Source organism: Narcine bancroftii, chromosome 7 (genome assembly GCF_036971445.1).
Source record: "Narcine bancroftii isolate sNarBan1 chromosome 7, sNarBan1.hap1, whole genome shotgun sequence".
Taxonomy (NCBI): Eukaryota; Metazoa; Chordata; class Chondrichthyes; order Torpediniformes; family Narcinidae; genus Narcine; species Narcine bancroftii.
The window spans coordinates 93,399,027-93,419,565 of NC_091475.1; the positions used below are offsets into that span (position 1 = coordinate 93,399,027).

General features: G+C 42.1%; 1 protein-coding gene across 4 annotated transcripts in view; it reads right to left on the bottom strand.

Annotated features, from left to right (window-relative positions):
* Positions 1 to 903: 903 nt before the first annotated feature.
* Positions 904 to 20,539, bottom strand: part of LOC138739120 (palmitoyl-protein thioesterase ABHD10, mitochondrial-like) — a 68,483-nt gene continuing 48,847 nt past the window's right edge. For all 4 annotated transcript variants that reach the window (XM_069890619.1, XM_069890616.1, XM_069890618.1 and 1 more), the window contains 2 exons: positions 4,142 to 4,191; positions 904 to 992 (listed from right to left, as the gene is read on the bottom strand). In XM_069890619.1, the coding sequence (XP_069746720.1) occupies positions 4,178 to 4,191 (14 nt within the window). In that variant the 3' untranslated portion in view covers positions 904 to 992; positions 4,142 to 4,177. The remainder of the gene's footprint in view (positions 993 to 4,141; positions 4,192 to 20,539) is intronic.

The following is a 20,539-nucleotide window of genomic DNA, read 5'->3' on the forward strand; positions in this document are numbered from 1 at the left end:
GTTCCACCTGTGTTCCTTTGATTGTGTTCTCATCCTCGAACTGCTCCCATTCCCTTAATGATCAGAACATCTTGTTTACAGCTTATGTCACTCTGGTTTTAACTGATTAGGAACATGCCCTACTCTCACTCTCATTAAGGCATATTTTACATCTTTCCCAGTTCCATCGAAGGATCTTCAGTCTGAAACATTAGCTTAGTTTCCCTTCCAACAGAGGACAATTATACACCGGCTCATGGCAAGGTCTGTTGGCCTGAGGAGGTTTCATTTCTGCAATTATTATCATAAGTCTGACTACTGGTGTATTAACTGTTCTTAGTGGCTGCTAATTTAGATGGTATGAACGATAGAAATGAAAGCCTAAAAGGAAATGGAGTGTGTCCAAAATATTAATAAACTAAAATGCAATAAGGATTTCCAAAGACTCATGCAGGAAATCAATGTTGTGTGGTTTATTACAGTCACTTGAAAGAGATGATCAGCTACTTGCAATGCTACAAGATTGTACAAACACTTCTTCCACATTTACCTTTGCTGTGCGTATATGGCAATATTCAACACTTGCCTTCCTGGTCTGACTGTATTGGAATGAAACATGAAAGTCTGCAGATGCTGTGATTGTAGTAAAAGCACAGGGGTGCTGGAGGAGCTCAGCTGGTCTCGGAGTGTCCATGGGACATCTTGTGTGTCAAGGTAAAGGAGAAAGTTTTTTTTTCAAATTAAAAAAAAAATTCAAAATTTAATTACACTCATAAAGATTGAAGGTTTGATTTTAATTGCAATTGACAGATAATTATTCACTAAGTTTGCAATCAATATTACCCAATCTGAAAGGCCATGAAATTTACATATTACCTGCTCTGCTGGGGTGATACCCCACACATTATTTGCACTATTTGGGTCCCAGTATCCTTGCATCATGTTTGTTTGTCTTTTGTTTCGGATGAACTGATGGGCTTCTTCATCAGGCAGAAATGGTGCAGCCCCAATCCCTGCCAAAAAGAAAATATTGCTGACTTTGATCCTGTGATTAAAATCATCAAAATGAGACTTGCAAAATAATCCAGCAGCATTTCTGATGTGGAGGCAGAGAATGTTAGGATTGTTAGGACGCGTTTTCCTGGCTGGCGAAACGGGACTCAAAGTCTCAGATTTTTCAGAACTGAGATAAAACTATTTTTTCATTCCCAAGGTAAAACAATTGTAGGAATTTTGTCCAAAGGAGAGTTAATGAGGCTCACTTATTGAGTATATTCAAGATAGAGATCTTTACATTTTTGGATCTTAAAGCAATCAATGGGTATGGGATTAGGACAGGAAAATGACACTGAGATGAAATAACATTATGATCTGAGGGAATGGCAAAGCAGGCACAAAGTTCTGATTGACCTCTTCCTGCTTTTTTTTTTAATGCTCTTATGGTTATCCCACACCTAATCATCAGGATGTAAAGCCTTCAGTGTATTATGCTGTTAGAGTAGGTAGAGTTGTGAAGAAGTTCACATTCTGGTCCACACACTTATTTTGCTACAGTGGTGATTTCCTCCCTGAAATGATGTAATCATGTCATGTAAATTATCATGTGTCCAAAATATGTTTGATCATTATTTCATTCACATGTGGGCACCATTGGCAAAACCAACATCCACAAATACCCTTGAAAATATATTGCAGAACCACCATTTTGAAGAGGTTGTGTCCGAGGGTAAGGGCTCTCCCATGGTACCAGAGAGCACCATGATTTTGATTCAGACTTGATAATAATGATACATTTCTGAGTTGCAACAGTATTAGACTTGGGCAGGGTTGCTGATACTTAGAAATATTTGTGTTCGCTAATGCTTGTTGCCCTTGATGTCATGAGCTCCAGATATGAGAGTGTCAGAGGAAGATGCTTGGTGAGTTGTTGTTGTGTATCTGGAAGTTACAGTGCCCTCCATAATGTTTGGGACAAATACATTTTTTTTCCTTTATTTTCCCCTGTGCTCCACAGTGTGAACTTTGTAATCAAAATGTTCACGTGATTAAATTGCATATTTTATAAAAGGTTATTTATATATATTTTATTTTGACCATGTAGAAACTACAGCACTTTTCAAATATAGTTCCTCCATTTCAGGGCACCATAATATTTGAGACATTAGGCTTCATAGGTGTTTGTGAGTACTCAGGTATGTTTAATTGCTTCATTGGTGCAGGTAAAAGAGAACTAGGCTTGCTTCTAAGATTTTGATCACCTTTGGTATCTGCCGTTGACCTTTTTCAACTTGAGGATCGGAGTTGTGCCAATAAAATCAAATAAGATACTATGAGGATGAAACTTAAGAATAACATAAGAGACATCGCCAAACCATAGGATTACCAAATTTGGAACAACATTAAGAAAAAAAGAGCTCAGTAATCACAAAGGGACTGGTATTCCAAGGAAGACCTCCACTGCTAATGAGAGAAGAAATCTCATCATAATGAAGAAAATCTCCAAATTAATGTCCAACAGATAATAAACACTCTTCAGGACATAGGTGTGGATGTATCAATGACCATTGTCCTCAGAAGACCATGAAGAGAAATAGAGAGGGTAAACTGCAAGATGCAAGCCACTAGTTAGCCACAGAAATCTGGATGGCCAGATTGCAGTTTGCCAAGAAGTATTTAATATAGCCTGCTGAATTCTGGAAAAAGGACTTATATTGGAGTGATGGCAAGAACAATGTGTGGAGGTGTAAAGGAACTGCCCAAGATCCAAAGCATGCCACATCATCTGTGAAACATAGTGGTGGGGGTATTATGCCCTGGGCATGTATGGCTGCCACAGGTACTGGTGCAGTTATCTTCACTGATGATATAACTGCTGATGTGCATTCTGAGGTGTATAGAACCATCTTATCTGCTCAAGTTCCAGCAAATGCTTCCAAACTCACTGGACAGAGTTTCACCTTGCAGCAAGACAATGATCTTAAACATATTGCTGAAACAACAAAGGAGCTTTTCAAAGCTAAAAACTGGAAAATTCTTGTACGGCCATCAGTCACCCGATCTAAATCTAATTGAGCATGTCTTCTATATGTTGAAGTGTGGACAAGCCCCTGAAACAAGCTGAAGATGGCTGTAATACAGGCCTGGCAGAGCATCATCGGAGAAGATACTCAGCACTTGCTGATGTCTATGAATCACAGACTTCAAGCAGTCATTGCATGCAAAGGATATGCACAAGGGACTAAACATGACTCTGTCCCTATTATGGTGCCCTGAAATGAGGGGAGCTGTGGATAAGAAGTGCTATAATTTCTAATTGGTCAAATCAAAATGATACAAATCACCTTGAATAAAATCTGGACTGTGCACTTTAATCATGTTAATTTGTTTTATTACAAATTTAAAACTGTCAGCTCAAGGGCAAATTAAGGAAAACAAGTGTCTTTGTCCCAAACATTATGTAGGGCATTCTAACTCATATGGTAGAGGGAATGAAGGTAGATTGGGTCTCAAATGGACTGCTTTCAATTGAACAGTATTGAGATTCTTGAATGTTCTTGGAATTCTTCTCACCCAGGATTCTGTCTGTAAAATGAAACCTCATCTTATTTTGGTCTTTAAGTCTATTTTCCTGGACCATCGCAAAAGGCTTGCCTCTCTAGTTGGACGAAAATCTATCCAGTTCAGCCTTGGATGTACCTTCTGATTCAGCATTCACAGGGGGCTCTTGGGACACTACATATTATTTATGAGTGGTTCAAAATTTCAAGTTCAAATTGCCAGTCCCATGGCCCAGAAAAAAAACCTAAATTTCAAATCAAAGAATTAATGAAGTAAAACAAGTTTTAATTGTAGTTAAAGCTACCCACAACACATTTAAATGCGTAACTATCAATCAGTGCATAGATCATTTAGAAAACGACTGTTACCAACCAACCCGAAGTAACTTCTGATGAATCTTTTAAGACCTTTTGGTGATATCAGGCATTATTTTGGTGTCAAGAACGTTGTTGGTCTTGGCACAAAGAAAGGAGCCAAGACTTTATGCGACTTTGGATAAGTTTCCTATGAATTCGGAGGACATTTGTAGGTGGTTGCAATTGCCCTTGAGTTTGAGCATCAAAACAACGGCGATTAGCGGAATCCATAACGAAGCCAATCTTACCATAAGTAAGGAGAGCTACAAGCGTCAGATCGATGATCACGAACGACATGCTAGGAGAAAGAGCAAAAGACATTTTACTGGGGACGTTACAAGCTATGAACCAAAATCTGAACAGACAAGAGATTTATTGCCTTTATCACAGATTCCTGCAGAAGGGAGCGGCTTTATTCTTTGCTTTGGGGCTACTTACTTGCTTTGTCGATGCGTGGATTCGGAGCAAGAAAGAGCGGACGCCTAACTTCTCTGCGAAAACCCGTTGGGACACCAGCCTCGGCGGGTTCCACTGCGAAGAGCGGCGCGGCTCTGAGCTGCCCTGCCCCTGCCCACTCACCACATCAGAAAAAGAGCGCCGATGTCGCTCCTTCCCTCTGAATGAAGCTCCAAGGTTCACAAGGAGACCAAGGCATCGCTGGCATATTAGCCTTGGAAAATGAGATTGAGGGGAAAACAAGGTCAAGTCGCTGAGTGTCCTGGTGGCTTTAGAACACGGCAGAGAAATAGTTAAAATCCCAATGACTTGAAGTGCGACTTTAAAAGAGAGAACTGATATGTATATGACATTTAAATAGAAAATCCTCGGGATAATTTCGAACTGGAATGATGTTTAAACGTGCTTGTTTATCGCCAGGCTGCTCTGACAGAGTAGAAAACTGCAGACCAAAAATACAACGCTGGAAGCAAATCATGAAAACCCTCCATTGACTCTCTTATTCTTCCCTTTCCAGGGAGAGCTGTTAAAATATTAAAGGGCCCATCCCATTCCAGTCATTCTCCCTTCTCCCCTCTTTCATTGAGCAGCAGATACTTGTGTTTTCGAATTTGAAACTCCAGATTCAAGGACCACTAATTTCCGATGGTCAGACTCTCGAAAAGACTCTCACTGGCAAAATCTGATGCCTTTGCACCATCTTTTATACTTGTACTTTCCCCCATTTCCTTCGCTATGATTGTACTCTTTTCTCTGCACCCTACATGGTTTGTCTACTGTAACACTACCTACTTTATCTATTGATTTATTTGCATTCGTTCTTGTATACCTGATATCAGTTGGATTCCACAACAAACTTTTTTTTACTGTAACCTGGCATAGGTGACAATAAAACAATTTAGAATTTACCAGAAAGACTTCAGATGTTCAGGAAGATAAATCATAGAGTAATACAGCAATGAGTCTAGGCTGACACTAAACCACCCATTAAATCTAATCCTATGTTAATCCCATTTTTATGCTCCCTATATTCTTATCAACTCTTTCCAGATTCTTTCATTTACCACGCAGGCCAATTACCCTACCAATCCTCATGTCCTTGCAATGTGGGAAGAAACTAGAGCACCTGGAGGAAACCCACACGATCACAGAGAGAATGTACAAACTCCATGTGGATGGCAGCCTTGAACAGAATTGAACCTGGGTCCTTGGCACTCTGAGGCAGGGTTCTACTAACAGTGTCACCGAGACCTTTGAGCATTTAAACAGTAACTGCTTAATTGTAGGGGTGCTACTGTTGCCGAGAACGTGAAAAATGAATTTTAAAAAGCATTCAAATAAGTAGTCTCGGCAGAAAAAGGTTATTTTCTAGGACCTGAAGCATTTCCCTTTTAGTCAGATGAGCATGAATCAGCTCCAAAAATGTATTATATAAATTCCTTTCAAATATTTATGGTTAAACCAATGGAAATAAATTTTGGAAATAGCAAACAGCACAAGGCCCTACCATAATGTGCATTAACACAGTGATTTTATATAATTCCACCATCTCCTCCAGTAGTGAGTGCCACTGTTAAGTACTCTCTGCAAATATGAGATCATAGCTAATGTATTGAAATGTTTTAAAAATACTTTAGCTCAAACAAACAAACATGGACAGCAGTAAAAAACCAAAAGTCTGCAGATATCGTGGTTGAAGTAAAAACGCTGCTGGAGAAACTCAGCAGGTCAAACAGCGTATTTCATATGGCAAAGATAAAGATACACAACTGACGCTTTGGGTTTGAGCCCTTCATCAAGGTATGGGAAAAATGTTGGCATGGACAGCAGATGAATCAGAGAATAAATGGAATGTTAATGGTGATGCATTTACATTCGAAGAATAAAACTCAAGCAAGGTTAATGAGGCAATGTGTAGAAGTTAAAAATAATAATAGAAAAAACCTCCCATAAAATATCTGAAAAGGGAATTGATGTGACAGGAAGAGGAATAACTTCACTGAAGGAAACAGCGAATAGTGAAGCATTGCGAAATGGTGGGTGATCTTGCTGAAAAATACAATCAAATTACTACATTTTTCTCATACCTTAATGAAAGGCTCAGGCTTGAAAAGTTGGTGGTGTATCTTTGTCTTTGCTGTATAAAGTACGCTGTTTGACCCACTGAGTTTCTCCAGCATTGTGCTTTAACTTCAATCATATTCTCTGCAGACTTTCGTGTTTCACTCCATCCATGGGGACCTGACAAGAATATGTTGAAATATACTCACTACTGAGAGTGTCAGTAGCAGACCAATCAATTCGCAAGGAGAGAGAGTTACACACAGGTTGGGGAGAAGAGAGTAAAAAAGGAGCATACATGGGGCATGGTGCTTTAATGGACCAATCAGATTGTGATTCATTAGCAGAAATAAAGGAGGTACAAGTGAAGCAGCCATTGTTGGAGTGGTCAGTGTGTGAGTGGCCCAGTTTAAGAGTGGAAAGTTAGAGGCTTTGGCTAGAGAGAAGCAGAGGCTGTGAATGCACTACAGGTACAGGTAACATCTTTTTGTAATAATCCAGAGTAGGTTGTAGCAATGGCGGCTAGGGCAATTGCAAAACTTGGGAAACCTGGGACAGAGTGTTAGTAAAAGAACATATAACCATTTACGGAGTTGGCCTTTCGAGTCTGCACCGATTTTGTGTGCCCTCTTCAGCCATTGGTCCCAGTAGATCTTCATTCAATAACATTTTGGAAGAGAAATGAAAATTCCTAAGTTGACAAAATTTCAGTCTATGATTTTTCATTTTTCGGAGAAGGATTTTATTTCAGAGATGTACGCCTTGTTACAAGACACAATGGAAAAAAAATAAACTTAGATAAATCTAGGATTAAATGGGAAAATGATTTAACTTGTGATTTTGAGCAGGCTGACTGGGAGAGGATGTGTTTGGAAGGTGTGAATAAATTGCTTAATATAAGATACAGTATGATTAATTATAATACTTTACATCAATTATATCAATTGCTGAGAAATTGAGGAAATATGGATTTAGTAATTCAGAGTTGTGTTTTAGATGTGGATTATGTGTTGGAACTTTTTTACATTCGGTCTGGCTTTGTGATAAAGTACAATCATTTTGGTATAAAATTAGGGACTTCAAAATTTGTTTAAAATTCAATTTTTATTAGATCCCAAAATTTTCTTGCTGGGCTTTATTGTTCGATTTTTGGACTTGGGATTTGATAAGTTTCAGATAGCCTTTTTGCATTTAGCATTGACGGTGGCATGTAAATGTATTGCAACTTCTTGGAAAGATGAAGTTGAGATAAATGTAAATCGTTGGCATAATGAGTTGAGGTTTTGTATTTATATGGAAAAAATAACATAATTTGCATGATAATTATGATTTTTATTAAATTGTGGTTGCCTTATTTGAGATGTATGAACAATAATATCTTAAATTGTGATAAATGTTTTTGCTTTCCTTGTTGATGGGGGGGGGAGGGGGATAGTTGTAGTTTTACTTTTAACGTTTATGTTATGGATTTTGTTTGTTGAGGGGGGTAGGGGTGGGATAGTTCTAGTTTTAGTTTTAATTTTTATGTCATGGATTTTGTAAAATTTTTGTTTGAAAAATTTTAAATAATCTTTAAAAAAGAAGCACAGATGTTCCTGATTACTACACCTGCAAGAGGTGCATTCAGCTGCAGCACCTTGCAGACCCTGTTAGGGAACTAGAGCTGAAGATGGATGATCTCAGGATCATTCAGGAGGCAGAGAGGGAGAAAGACAGAAGCTATAAGGGAGCAGTTCACATCAAGAGGCAAGAGACAAGTAACTGGATGACTGACGAGAGGGAAGGGGAAATCGGCAGTCAGTGCAGGGCAACTCTTTGGCCGTTCCCCTTGATAATAAGAATACTGCTTTAGTGGTATTAAGTGTACTATTGTTGGGAGGAATGATCTACCATGGGCAAGTCGTAGAGGTTAGGTATGTGGCACAGTCTGACCCTTCAGTTCAGAAAGGAAAGGGAAGGGGGGAGGAGAAGAGCTGTAGTGATTAGGAATTTGATAGATAGGAGTGGAACATGAAAGTCTGCCAGTGCTATGATCGTAGTAAAAACTCAAAAGTGCTGGAGAAACTCAGAAGATCTCACAGCATCCATAGGAGGCAAAGATACACTGATTTACTGACTTTTCATGTCTGAAATGTCAGTAATATATATTTAGCTCCTTTCAACACTGCTGAGTTCCTTCAGCATTTCTGGACAGATAGGAGGTTCTGTGAATAAGATCAAGACTCCTGGATGGTATGTTGCCTCCCAGGTGTCAAGATCAGGGACATTGCAGATTGAATCTACAGCATTCTCATGTGGGAGGGTGAGCAGCCAGATATTGTGGTCCACTTTGATACCAATGACACACTCTATGTAGGAAAAGAAATGAGGGAATATAGGAAGGAAGCTCAAAAGCAGGACCTCAAGGATGGTCATTTCTAGATTGCTGCCAGTATTATGGCAGATGAATGCATGGCTGAACTGTTCAAGCAGGGGGCATGGGTTCAGATCCATGATCATTGAGATCTCTTCTGGGGAAGGCATGATCTGTACAAAAGTGTATGGGTTGCACCTGAATGGGGGGGGGGGGGGGGAAATGACGGACTAATATTGTGGTGATCAGGTCTGGAACTGTTGGGGAGGATTTAAATTAATTTGGCAAGGGCAAGGGAATCAGAATGAGAGGGCAGTGAATGAGGCAGAAGATACACAAGTATATACACCGTGTAGTGAGATTGTAAAGATGGATAGGCAGTCAATAGGGTAAAAGTGAAGGTGTAAGATTAGGGATTTGATTTGGGCTAATTTGAAAACAAAATTAAAAATGGTGATGAATACACCACTGAAGGTCTTGTATTTCCATGCCTGCAGTATAAGAAATCAGGATGATGGGTCAAGTAGTGCGTAGTGCGTGTCGAAAGAACCAAAGACTTGTTGATCCAAACCAAGGCTTTTATTAACTAAAAGACTGGAGCATATCACAAGTAGGTTGACCAGTCCAGAATGACCTGGTCTGGCTAGGAGCAATCCTTTAAGGCCTGCCAGTAGGTGTGGCTACACTCTCAGCCAATCACAGTCATCCTACAGATAGAATCTGTACTATCACATAGTGCAGCTAGAAGTTGGCAGATATTGTGGCCATCACTGAGTTATGACCAAAAGATGACCACAGCTGGGATCTAAATATCTGCGGATACCCAGTGCATTGGAAGGACATGAAGGTAGGCAAAGTGGGTGAGGTGGTTCTGCTGGTTAAAAATATAATTAAATCTTTGAAGAGAGAACAGACATTGGACAGGAAGATAGAGAATCCCTCTGGGTACAATGAATGTAAGGGTAAAAAGACACTGATGGGAGTTTTATGCAGAGCTTCAAACAGTGGCCAGGCTGTGGCGTGCAAACTACAAAGGAGATATAAAAGGGATGAAAAAAGGGCAATGTTACAATAGTCATGGGGCTTTAAATCTACGGGCTGATTGGAAAAACCAGGTTGGTACTGGATCCCAAGAGAAGGAAGTTATTGAATACCTCCAGGATGGCTTCTTAGAACAGTTTATGGATGAGCCAAACATGGAAATGGCACTTGCAGATTGAGTTTTGTATAATGAACCAGAGTTGATAAGGGAGTTGAAGGTAGGGGAACACTTAGGAATCAGTGCTCATAATATGATCAAATTCGCACTGCAGTTTGAGAGGAAGAAACTTAACTCAGAGATGTCCATACACCAATGGAATAAAGGGGACAGCAGAGGAAGATGAGAGGAACTGGAAAAAAAATTAAATGGAAGGGCACACCAGCAGGGAGGATTGCAGAGCAGCAACTGCTGGAGTTTGTGCAAAAAGTAAGGAAGGCGCAGGCCAGGTATGTTCCAAAAAATAAGAAATATTTGAATGGGAAAATGGCACAACTGTAGCTGACAAGTGAAAACCAAAGTAAAAGCAAAAGAGAGGGCATTCAAGGAAGCAAAAATTAGTGGGAAGATGGAGGACTGGGAAGCTTCTACAAGCATACATAAAGCAACTAAGAAGGCTGTTAGGAAGGAAAAGTTGAATTTTGAAAGGAGGCCAACACATAATATCAAAAAGTGTACAAAAAGAATTTTTAAGCTTATTAAGTAAAGAAAGAACGGACAGAAAATGATGCTGGAAAAATTGCAATGGGAGACAAAGAGATGGCAGAGGGACTAAATGAATATTTTGCATGATTTCTCACTGTGGAACACATTAGCAGTACAACTGATTTTCCAGGGTATCAAGGGAGAGAGGGAAGTGCAATCATGATCACTAGGGAAGGTGCTTGGGAAGCTGAAAAGTCCATGGGTAGCTATGTCCCTTGGACCAGATGGAATGTACACTTGGGTTCTGAAATAAGTTGCTATGGAGATTGTGGAGGCATTTGTAATTATCTTGCAAGAATCAATAAAGTCTGGCATGGGTCCAGAGGACTGGAAAATTGCAAAGGTCACTCTGCTATTTAAAGAAGGGGAGGCAGCAGAAAGACAATTATAGATCTGTTAGCCTCACATTGGTGGTTGGGCAGTTGTTGGGGTCGATTGTCAAGGATGAGGTGACAGAGTACCTGGAGGTGCATGATAAGATAGGCGAATGTTAGCATGGTTTCTTTTCGGGAAAATCTTGCTAGTCAAACCTACTGCAGTTGTTCGAAGAAGCTACAAGCAGGCTAGACAAAGGACATGCAGTGGATGTTGTAAATTTGGACTTTCGAAAGGCTTTGACAATGTGCTACACATAAGCCTGTATAACAAAGTGAGAACCCATGAAATTACAAGAATAATACGAGCATGGAGAGAGCATTGACTGATCAGCAGGAAGCAGAGAGTTGGAATAAGGGGATCCTATTCTGGTTGGCTACCATTTACCAATGGTATTCTGCAGGCTTCAATGTTGGGGCCACTTTTTTGTATGTTGTATGTTAATGATTTGGATTGAAAAATAAATGGTTTTTATGGCTCAGTTTGCAGATGATACAAAGAAGAAATGGATTAGGAGAATGTCGAAAGAAGTGGAAAATGAATTACAATGTTGGAAAGTGGACAGTCATGCACTTCGAAGGAATAAAAAGGCAAACTATTATTTGGATGGGGAGGAAATTCAAAATTCTGAGATGTAAAGGGGCTTGGGAGTCCTTGTGTAGAATACCCTAAAGGTTAACCACCAGGTGGAGTCAGTGGTGAAGAAGGCTTTATAAGGCAGCGGTGAGACCTCATTTGGAGCAGGGGTTACAGTTTTGAGTTCCTTATTTAAGAAAGGATGTGCTGGCATTGGTGTGGGCTCAGAGAAGATTCATAAGAATGATTCCTGGAAAGAATGGATTAGCACATGAGGAACGTTTGCTAGTTAATGGACTGTAGTCTTTTGAGTTCAGAAGAATGAGTGGTGGGGTGGGGGGGGGGGGGGAGCATTATGGAAGCATTTTGAATGTTGAAAGATCTGGACAAAGTAGATATGGTGACATTTCCCATAGTTGGGGAGTCAAGGACAGGAGGGAAATCTTCAGGATTGAATGGTATCCATTTAAAATAGTGATGGAAAGGAATTTTGATATGGTGAACCTCTGGAATTTGCTGCCACGGGCAACTGTGGAGGCTGGGTCATTGGGTGTATTTAAGGCAGAGATTGATAGGTATCTGAACAGTCAGGATATCAAAAGGTTATGGGGAAATGCAGGGGAGTAGGACTGAGTGAGAGTATGGATTGGCTCAAAATGGAATGCCAGAGTAGACTCAATGGGCTAAATGGCCTTCTTCTGTCACTATATGTCATGAAGTGACATTGTTTCAATGAGCTGGTAATTTAAACCAAGGCAAATAGATTTTTTTCTGAAAAGTAAAAATGGATCAGCTTCTTTTTAAAAAATTCAAATGAAGAAAATGTGGAATAACTAAACTATTAATAAAATTTAAAGCAGATTTTTTTTTGCCAAAAATCATCAAAAATACTGAGGACAAAAAGCACCATTCTTTTTTCCTTATTTGCACCTAATCCAGATGATCAACTTGATGAACCATCCAATGCAAAGCAGAAAAGGAGGAATGAGCTTTGCAGATTTCATGTATTCTGTATACATTTCCTCAGTGATAGGACAGTTGTAGCAGAGAGGTGTCTGAGTCTTCATGTCAGCTTCATTTTTCAGAAAATGATAACCTCAAAAGGAAATTGACCAAAGGTGAGATTGTGAATGGTTGTAAAAGGATGTCACAGTTAAACAAAGTAGGTAAGGGAAATCTCCTGTAGAATGGCTGTCCTTTCTATTTGAGTTTTGATTGTTGTTTCAGATTCAGTCCATGAATTCAATTCACAAATGTGCAGTGAACTGGAATTCATTGTCTGTGTGTTGTTCTGATGTCTAGCTCCTCCCTTAGCCCCACTCTCACCTACTTCAACATAAACCCTGGTTTTCCCACCTTACCTCAGATTCATCTGAGGACTATTGTGTCTACCGGCCATTGATTGTAAGCTATTAAAAGCTTGTTTGTACTCCTCACTTGTCTCTGAGTGCAATCAGTCACGTTACAATTTTAATAGCTTAACATTGAAATAGGATGGAAGCCTTGTTGAAGCCAGGCATGATCCACATCGACCCTCTGTCCCCTGAGGCCCTAGAGGAATTTACCTACTGGCTGGAGTGTTTCAGTCCCACCTGACAGCCATACAAGATGTTTTCACTCGGATGGTCTCCAGAGATCGCCATCTCTCTCGAGTTGGCCCCAAAGGGTACGCTGACATCAGAGACTGAGCTATCTTTGAGTCAGCTATATGAGGCCCCAAAATGACATGCTAGTGAGGCATTGACTTTCTCAATATCGGCAGCATCTAGGTGAGTCACTGGACGACTATGCTCTTGAACTGTGGGCCCAGATCAGAAAATGCCACTACAAAGCAGCCAAGCCCTGGGTGAGAGAGGAAAACAAATCCAGGGCACTCTCGTGTCAGGAATGAGGTCGAGGTACATGAGGAAGCGGCTGCTGGAGTTGGGGAAGAAAGACTTGGCCAGCACCCTGGAGCTGGCAAAAGTACTCAAACAGGCCCAACTGGGAGCTGACAGCCTCACGGGTAAAGCGGCGCATTTTCAGAGGACCAGGTCATTGGAGTGCCTGTGAACCCCGCCATGTGCAACTAGGGATGCTGTGGCCATGTGCAACTAGGGATGCTACTTCTGTGGACAGGCACAGCAAACCTGCGCCCGATGTCCCGCAAAGGACTCCATGTGCACAGGATGTGGTGAGCGAAGGCACTGGGTTAAGGTCTGCTGGGCTAAAGGGAACCCAAAGAGGGTGACCGTGTGTGCAACCCCCAAATCATTGCTCGACCCATGCCCAAGTCCTGAAGGACTGGCCTCTGCCTCTCTGTGCTGTTCGCCACCAGTGTCTGGCTGTGCCTCATGGTGAGACCCGCCACCGGAAGTGAAGCATTGCGGGAAGCAGTGGTGGCCACCTTGCTGCGCCTTGAGATTGGCACCACAAAGTCCACCGTCGGATCAAGATGGAGGGCGACCATCTTGCCGCACCTCGTGGTCGACGCCATCTTATCTGCCTGCGATCTAAGAGGAGAGAGTCAACAACAGCATGGGGAGTGACGGGGTTTCCAGAGCACTGGCATCAGTCATCTTGGATCAGGCAATACCTCACCAGTTGAATAACTTGACAATGGAAGTGAGCGTAAATGGATACTTGACTGATTGCTTGGTTGACACTGGCTCCACTGAAAGCTTTATCAACTCTGTGACAGCTCTGGGGTACAACTTAAAAGTGTACCCGATGGACTATCATATTTTCCCAGCTTCTGCGACGATCCAGGGGTATCGTATAGTACATCTAACTGTAAAAGGGGGCGGGGGGAAATTGTGTAAGTTCCGAATGTATGAACTGAAGGATTGGTGCACTCCTGTGTTGCTGGGCCTGGACTTCCTGTGTCACCTTAAAAACCTGACCATGGAGTACTCTGGCCCACTTCCTCCAATCACGGTGCAGAACGAAGGGTCATAAAAGCCGGACACCACATGCGATCTCTCCATCCAAACCTGACTCCCGATTGCAAACCAATAGCTACAAAGAGCAGGCGATACAGTGTGGGGGATCAGGAATTTATCACAGTAGAGACACAGCGGCCTCAAAGTAAAATCACTGAACCTCGCAACAGCCCATGGAGCCCAGGTGGTGGTCGTGAATGAGGAAGAAAAGCCCAAGCTGGTGATTGACTACAGCCAAACAATTAATTATTTCACACTCCTGGACGTGTACCCCCTCCCTTGAATTTCGGAAATGGTAAACAAAATTGCACAGTACTGGGTCTATTTGACCATCGCCCTGAAAGCTGCATACCATCAGTTACCAATTCGTTCCGAGGACCGCCCCTACACAGCATTTGAGGCAGACGGATGGCTCTAACAGTTCCGGAGTGTCCCTTTTTGTATCACCAATGGGGGTCTCAGTCTTCCAGAGACAGATGGACAAAATGGTTGACAAGTACGGGTTGAAGGCCACCTTCCCTTATTTTGTCAACGTCATCATTTATGGACACTCTCTGGAAACCTCTAGAGGTTTCTCCACATGGCCAAGGCCATGAACATCATGTACAACTCCAGTAAGTATGTTTTCCATCTAGCAATCCTTGGCTATGTGATGGAAAATGGCATCATTGGCCCTGACACTGATTGAATGTGCCCCGTTAGACCTCCTGATCCCAAAGACCATGAAGGCCTTAAGGAGGTCCCTGGGCTTCTTCTCCTATAATACCCAGTGGGTTCCTCACTACGTGGATAAAGTCCACACCCTCTTAAAGTCCACCTCCTTCCCATTGTTGGCCAAAGCCCAGGTGGCTTTCAACTATGTTTGGAGCTACATCGCAAAGACCACCATGCATACGGTGGAACGCACCCTTCCAGTTGGAAAGTGATGCCTTTAACGTAGCTCTGTTTAGGTATCCCAGCTATATCCATAGCGACCGGGGCTTATCATTTATGAGCGAAAAGCTATGCAGTACCTTCTCATAAGGGGCATTGCCTCAAGCAGGATGACTAGCTATAATCCCCTGGGGAATGGACAAATTGAAAAAGAGAATGTGACTGTAAGGAAGGCCATGAAATTGGTTCTCCGGTCCAAAGGCCTTCCAGACACATGTTGGGAAGAAGTCCTACTCACGGCGCTCCACTTCATAAGGTCACTCCTCTGCACGGTGACCAACGCAACTCCTCACGAGCTTATATTTATGTTCCAGAGGAAATCTACGTCTGGGACTACTCTCCTGGCTTAGGTGATGGCACTGCTGAGAAAGCACGTGAGGAGGAGCAAGAGAGGGTGCACCTGCTGCACGCCCATCCAATGTATGCCTTCGTGGCATATCCTGATGGCAGAGAGGATACTGTCTCAATCAGAGACCTGGCACCTGCCGGAACTGAGAATCCAATGCCTAAAGTGAGTCAGGAACTACCGAGTACCCCACTCAGGGTCCTGGAGGATACTACTTGGGAAGTGGACCAATTCACCCCATGGCCTGAACCAGAGCCCTCGAGACCCACTAAACCTGGACTAGGAAGTTTGGGAAGCCCAAAGTCCTCTAGTACTGTGGCACTTAACCAGAATTACCAGACTCCCTGACAGACTTAACTTGTAAATATTTGTAAACTATTAGTTTTTTTTTGAATGAATGGACTCTGTTTTTCACCCACAGCCCAATTCTGAAGGAAGGGGTGAATGCAGTGAACTGGAATTCACTGCGTATGTGTTGTTCTGATGGCTGGCTTCTTCCTTGGCCACACTCTCACCTACCCCAATATAAACCCTGGTTTTCCCGCCTTACCTCAGATTCACCTGAGGACTATTGTATCTACCGGCCATTGATTGTAAGCTATTAAAAGTGTGTTTGTACCCCTCACTTGTCTCTGAGAGCATTCAGTCACATTACAAGAAGCCAGAGTGGAAGCTGGCTCCATCACTTAGTTAGTGGAATCATCAGGACAAACATTTCCTTATGAAACAGGAGGCTGCCATTAAATTCTTCAGATCTACACCAAATCTCAGAGCAATCCCATTGCTCATTTAATTTCCCCTATGATTATTCTATTACTTATTACAATTATTCTATGATGTCCTAGACTTACCACCTGCCCCTGTGTCCATGCTGCTTACTACACACGAGGGCACTAGCCATTTAACCAACAAACCCATGTCTTTGGGAAATAGGAGGGCATCCACAGTCTCATTAAAGTGTATAAAATTCTGACAGCACTCAAAATCAGGTTTAAATCTGAAAAATGCTGTAATTGTGAACCAGCATCTCTCTAAGCTGCACCCACCACACAGCTGCACTGAGGTCGAAAATATATTTGAATAGCCTATGTACAAAACCAAATGAACAGAGTATAACTTTCAAGCCTATACCATTCTGTTATTACATGATACTTGATAAAACCTCATTCATCAAAATGTCTTAAAACTTTATAGATAACAGTACAAAAATGTTTAATTAATTCTGTATTAGCAATCAAGCAGGAAAAAAAAATGCTTCCTTATTTCACTCCCAAATGCCTTGGTTGAGTGGCTGTGCATTGATCAATGTTCAATCAATATGGAGTTTAGGTAGTGACCAGCTATTGCATCAGATTATTTCCCTCTTTGATTTCAAGCCTTTGCTGGAAAGTAGGCTCTAGTGTGATTTTTTTTTTAAAAACAGGACTAACCAACAGCTCTGCACATCGCATTCAGCATCCATCCCAATGTATCCAGTTAAAAGCAAGGGGAGTAAGGGAAAGGTAGGTGCCTGTTTAAATCTTGTCAGCGACTCAAGCATGGGACTACAAATGAGATGATGATGGTTTATAAAGCACCGGGAAATGTGGGCGCTGGTTTAAATCTTGTCGGGGATTACACAACTGGGACTGTGAATGAGAGGAGGAGAGTTCAAAAAGCTAAGTGCTTGTTTAAATTTCTCCATTGGCTAATTAACTGGAGCCAATAAAGGGAAGGGGATCTTAAATTAATTGACTGTTGTGGGAGTGGGACTTTGGTGGTGGTGCAAGGGTTGAGGGAGCAAAAGAATTAAGCAAGGAAGCACAGGTAAGGACAGATTTTTCTCATTGATAGTCAGGGAAGTCAACAGTGTATCTCATGACTTCATTGGTGAGAAGTGTATCCATCTGCAGCTCCTCACAAACTGTTAAGGAATTGGATGAACTAAGGATCATCTGGGAGGCTGAGGGAGTGCGAGGAAGGAATCGGGAGGAAGTTAGCTGGGTGGTGGTCAGGAGAGGGAAAGGGAAACTAGCAGGTAGTGCAGGGTAGCCCTATAAACCCTTCCCTTCAGCAATGTATATCTCTTTGGATACTAATCGGGGGGGGGGGGGAGAATGACCTATTTGGGGAAGATCAATACCTCCATGGTAATTCTGAGCTTCAGAAGGGAAGAGTGAAGTCAGGTAGAGCAATAGTCAGTGGGAATTCCATGGTCAGGGGAACAGATCGGACATTTTGCAGCTGCAAAATGGTCTCTAGGATAACGTGTTGCCTTCCAGGTACTTGGGTCTAGAATGTCTCTGAGTGGGTGCAGGGGGAAGCTGAGCAGCCAGAGGTAGTAATGACATAGACAGCAGTGGGGTAGATGTGTTGTAAAGTAATTTTAGGGAGTCAAGGAGGCATAAGAGCAGGGCCTCCAAGTTGGTAATCTTGGGACTACTCCTGGTACCACGAGCCGGGGAAAGTCAGAACTGAAAGAGAGTGCAGACAAATGAGTGGCTGAGGAGATGATGCAGGGGTCAGGCTTTCAAGTTATTGGATCATTAGAACCTATTCTGGGGAAGTGTGACATGTACCAGTGGGATGGGTTGCACCTGAACTTGAGGGGAACCAATATCCTGCCAGGGAAGTTTGCTAATGCTGTGGGAGGGGAGCGATGGAAAGTGGGTAGATGCCAAGTGAAGAAGCAGAAGAAAATGTGCCGGGTGCACAAGTGGAGACAGCTGGTCAGGAGTTTGTGTAGAAGGACCAGCAGATAGAGCAAAATTGCAGCCATGGAGATGAGTTACAATGCAACAGGGTTGGATTTTTCAAATTCTTTGGAAGTACTTTTAAAATTTAAATTTTTAGGAGGAATAAAGAACTAAACAGGTAAATTTTGATAGTTTATTCATTAGCAAATACAGCATGCTTCATTCATCAAAATGAGCAGTTTAAAGAAAAAGTCAACACTTGACAAAAGTGTAAACAAACATTTCTCACTACAAAACAAAGTGTGCAGTGCTTGAAATTGTGTTGAAGAATTAATATTGTAAAAGAAAAAATATAGTAGTCAAATTACTTTCTTCGTGATAAAATTACCTGTATTAAGCATGGCCGCTTGGTGCTGCTGTGCATCTGTCATGCTTACACATGCACGCACCTGAAGGCCTGCTAAATTTAAAGTTTGAGAGTCTGGATTCTCAGGTGATCTGGATTTCTGGCATCTGGATTTTTGGACTTTTACTGTACTATTTGAGTGATACAGTCTACTCACAATATAGAGATTGCTATTGCTCCCCTATTTCTGACTTCCACATTGACTCATTAGACGCTCTCTCCACAAAATCCTCCCTTTCTGCAGCTGCAGTACTATCCCTGAACAGTAATGCTACTCATCCCCCCACTTTAACCCCACATCCTAAAACTTTTAAGACATCTAACCCTCAGTACCCGCATGAGCCAATCCTGTCCTTGTGTCAGCTATGTCTCTGTAGTTCATCTGCTCTTAAGTTCACCTCCTTTATTTCTAATACTCCTTTTATTAAAACAAACACATTTCAAACCTCCACCTGACATTTGTGCTTATTCTTTTGCCTGTCCTTCCTCACAACCCCACAACAAATTGTGTCATCCTTTCCAACTTTTACCCTCACAATCTGGTTCCCATCTCCCTGCCAAAAGAGTTTAAACTCCCCAACAGTTCTAGCAAACATGCCCACCTGGTTATTGGTCCCTCCAGCAATTCAGGTGCAGCCTGTCATTTTTATACAGGTCAAAAATTCCTAATGATCTACAAATCAAAAAACCTACACCCTGCACCAAGTCTTCAGCCACAACTTCCTATTCTTGTCCTCACTGGCACATGGTACAGACAGCAGTCCTGAGGTGACCACCCTTGAAGCTTCTCTGCTTCCTTTCTATGTTCTTTTCTCAAGGCCTTCTCACTATTATCTATGTCATTGGCAACAATGTGGATGATGACATCTAGTTGTTCTTCCTCCTGCATGAAAATGTTGTGGACTCTATTGGAGATGTCCCTGACCTTGGCAACTGGGAGGTAACACACCTTCCAGGAGTCTTTTCTTGTTCACAGAACCTCTATTCACCTATCAATTCCCCAATTACTATACTGTAGATCTTCTTTTCTCCCCCTTTCCTTTCTTCACTGAAGGGTCAGACTCTGTGCCAGAGACCTGACCGCTATGACTTGACCCTCATAGATCATACCATACCACCTCTCACAACTGTATCCAAAATTGTATACTTATTGTTGAGGTGAACAGCCACAGGGATGCTCTACACTGACTGTCTAATCCCCTTCCCTCTCCTAACAGTCACCCAGTTATGTGCCTCTTGACTTTTGAGTATGATTGTCTTCCCATAGTTTCTGTCTATCATTCCCTCTGCCTCATGATCAATCCTGAGATCATCCAGCTCTAATTTGTTAACTCTGCTTGTAAGGAGCTGCAGCTGGATGCACCTCTTGCAGTTGTAGTCATCGGGGATGGTGGTGTTCTCCCAGCTTTCTCATATCCTGGAATTGAAGCACTCCACTGCCCTAGTTACTGTCTCCACTACCTATGCTATTACCTCATCCTGTCTGTTTTACATCCTCTGCCTCTCCTCCTGCACCAGCTACTCTACTTGAACTTCCCTTTTTATCAGTAGCAGCTAATTTGCCAATGGAGGGATTGACGAGCACCTACCTCTCCCACTGCTTTATAAAGGCTTCCCTGCTCCTATACAGCAAATCCCCTCTCTCTACCCACACACCCCCGCCCCCTTTGGCAGTCCACAATGGGATTGAATAGTTAGGCCAAAGCCAGCATGGATTCCTTGAGGGGAAAATCTTTCTTGGTAAACTTATTAGAATTATTTGAGGAAGTGATAAGCAGGCTAGATAGATAAAATGCAGTG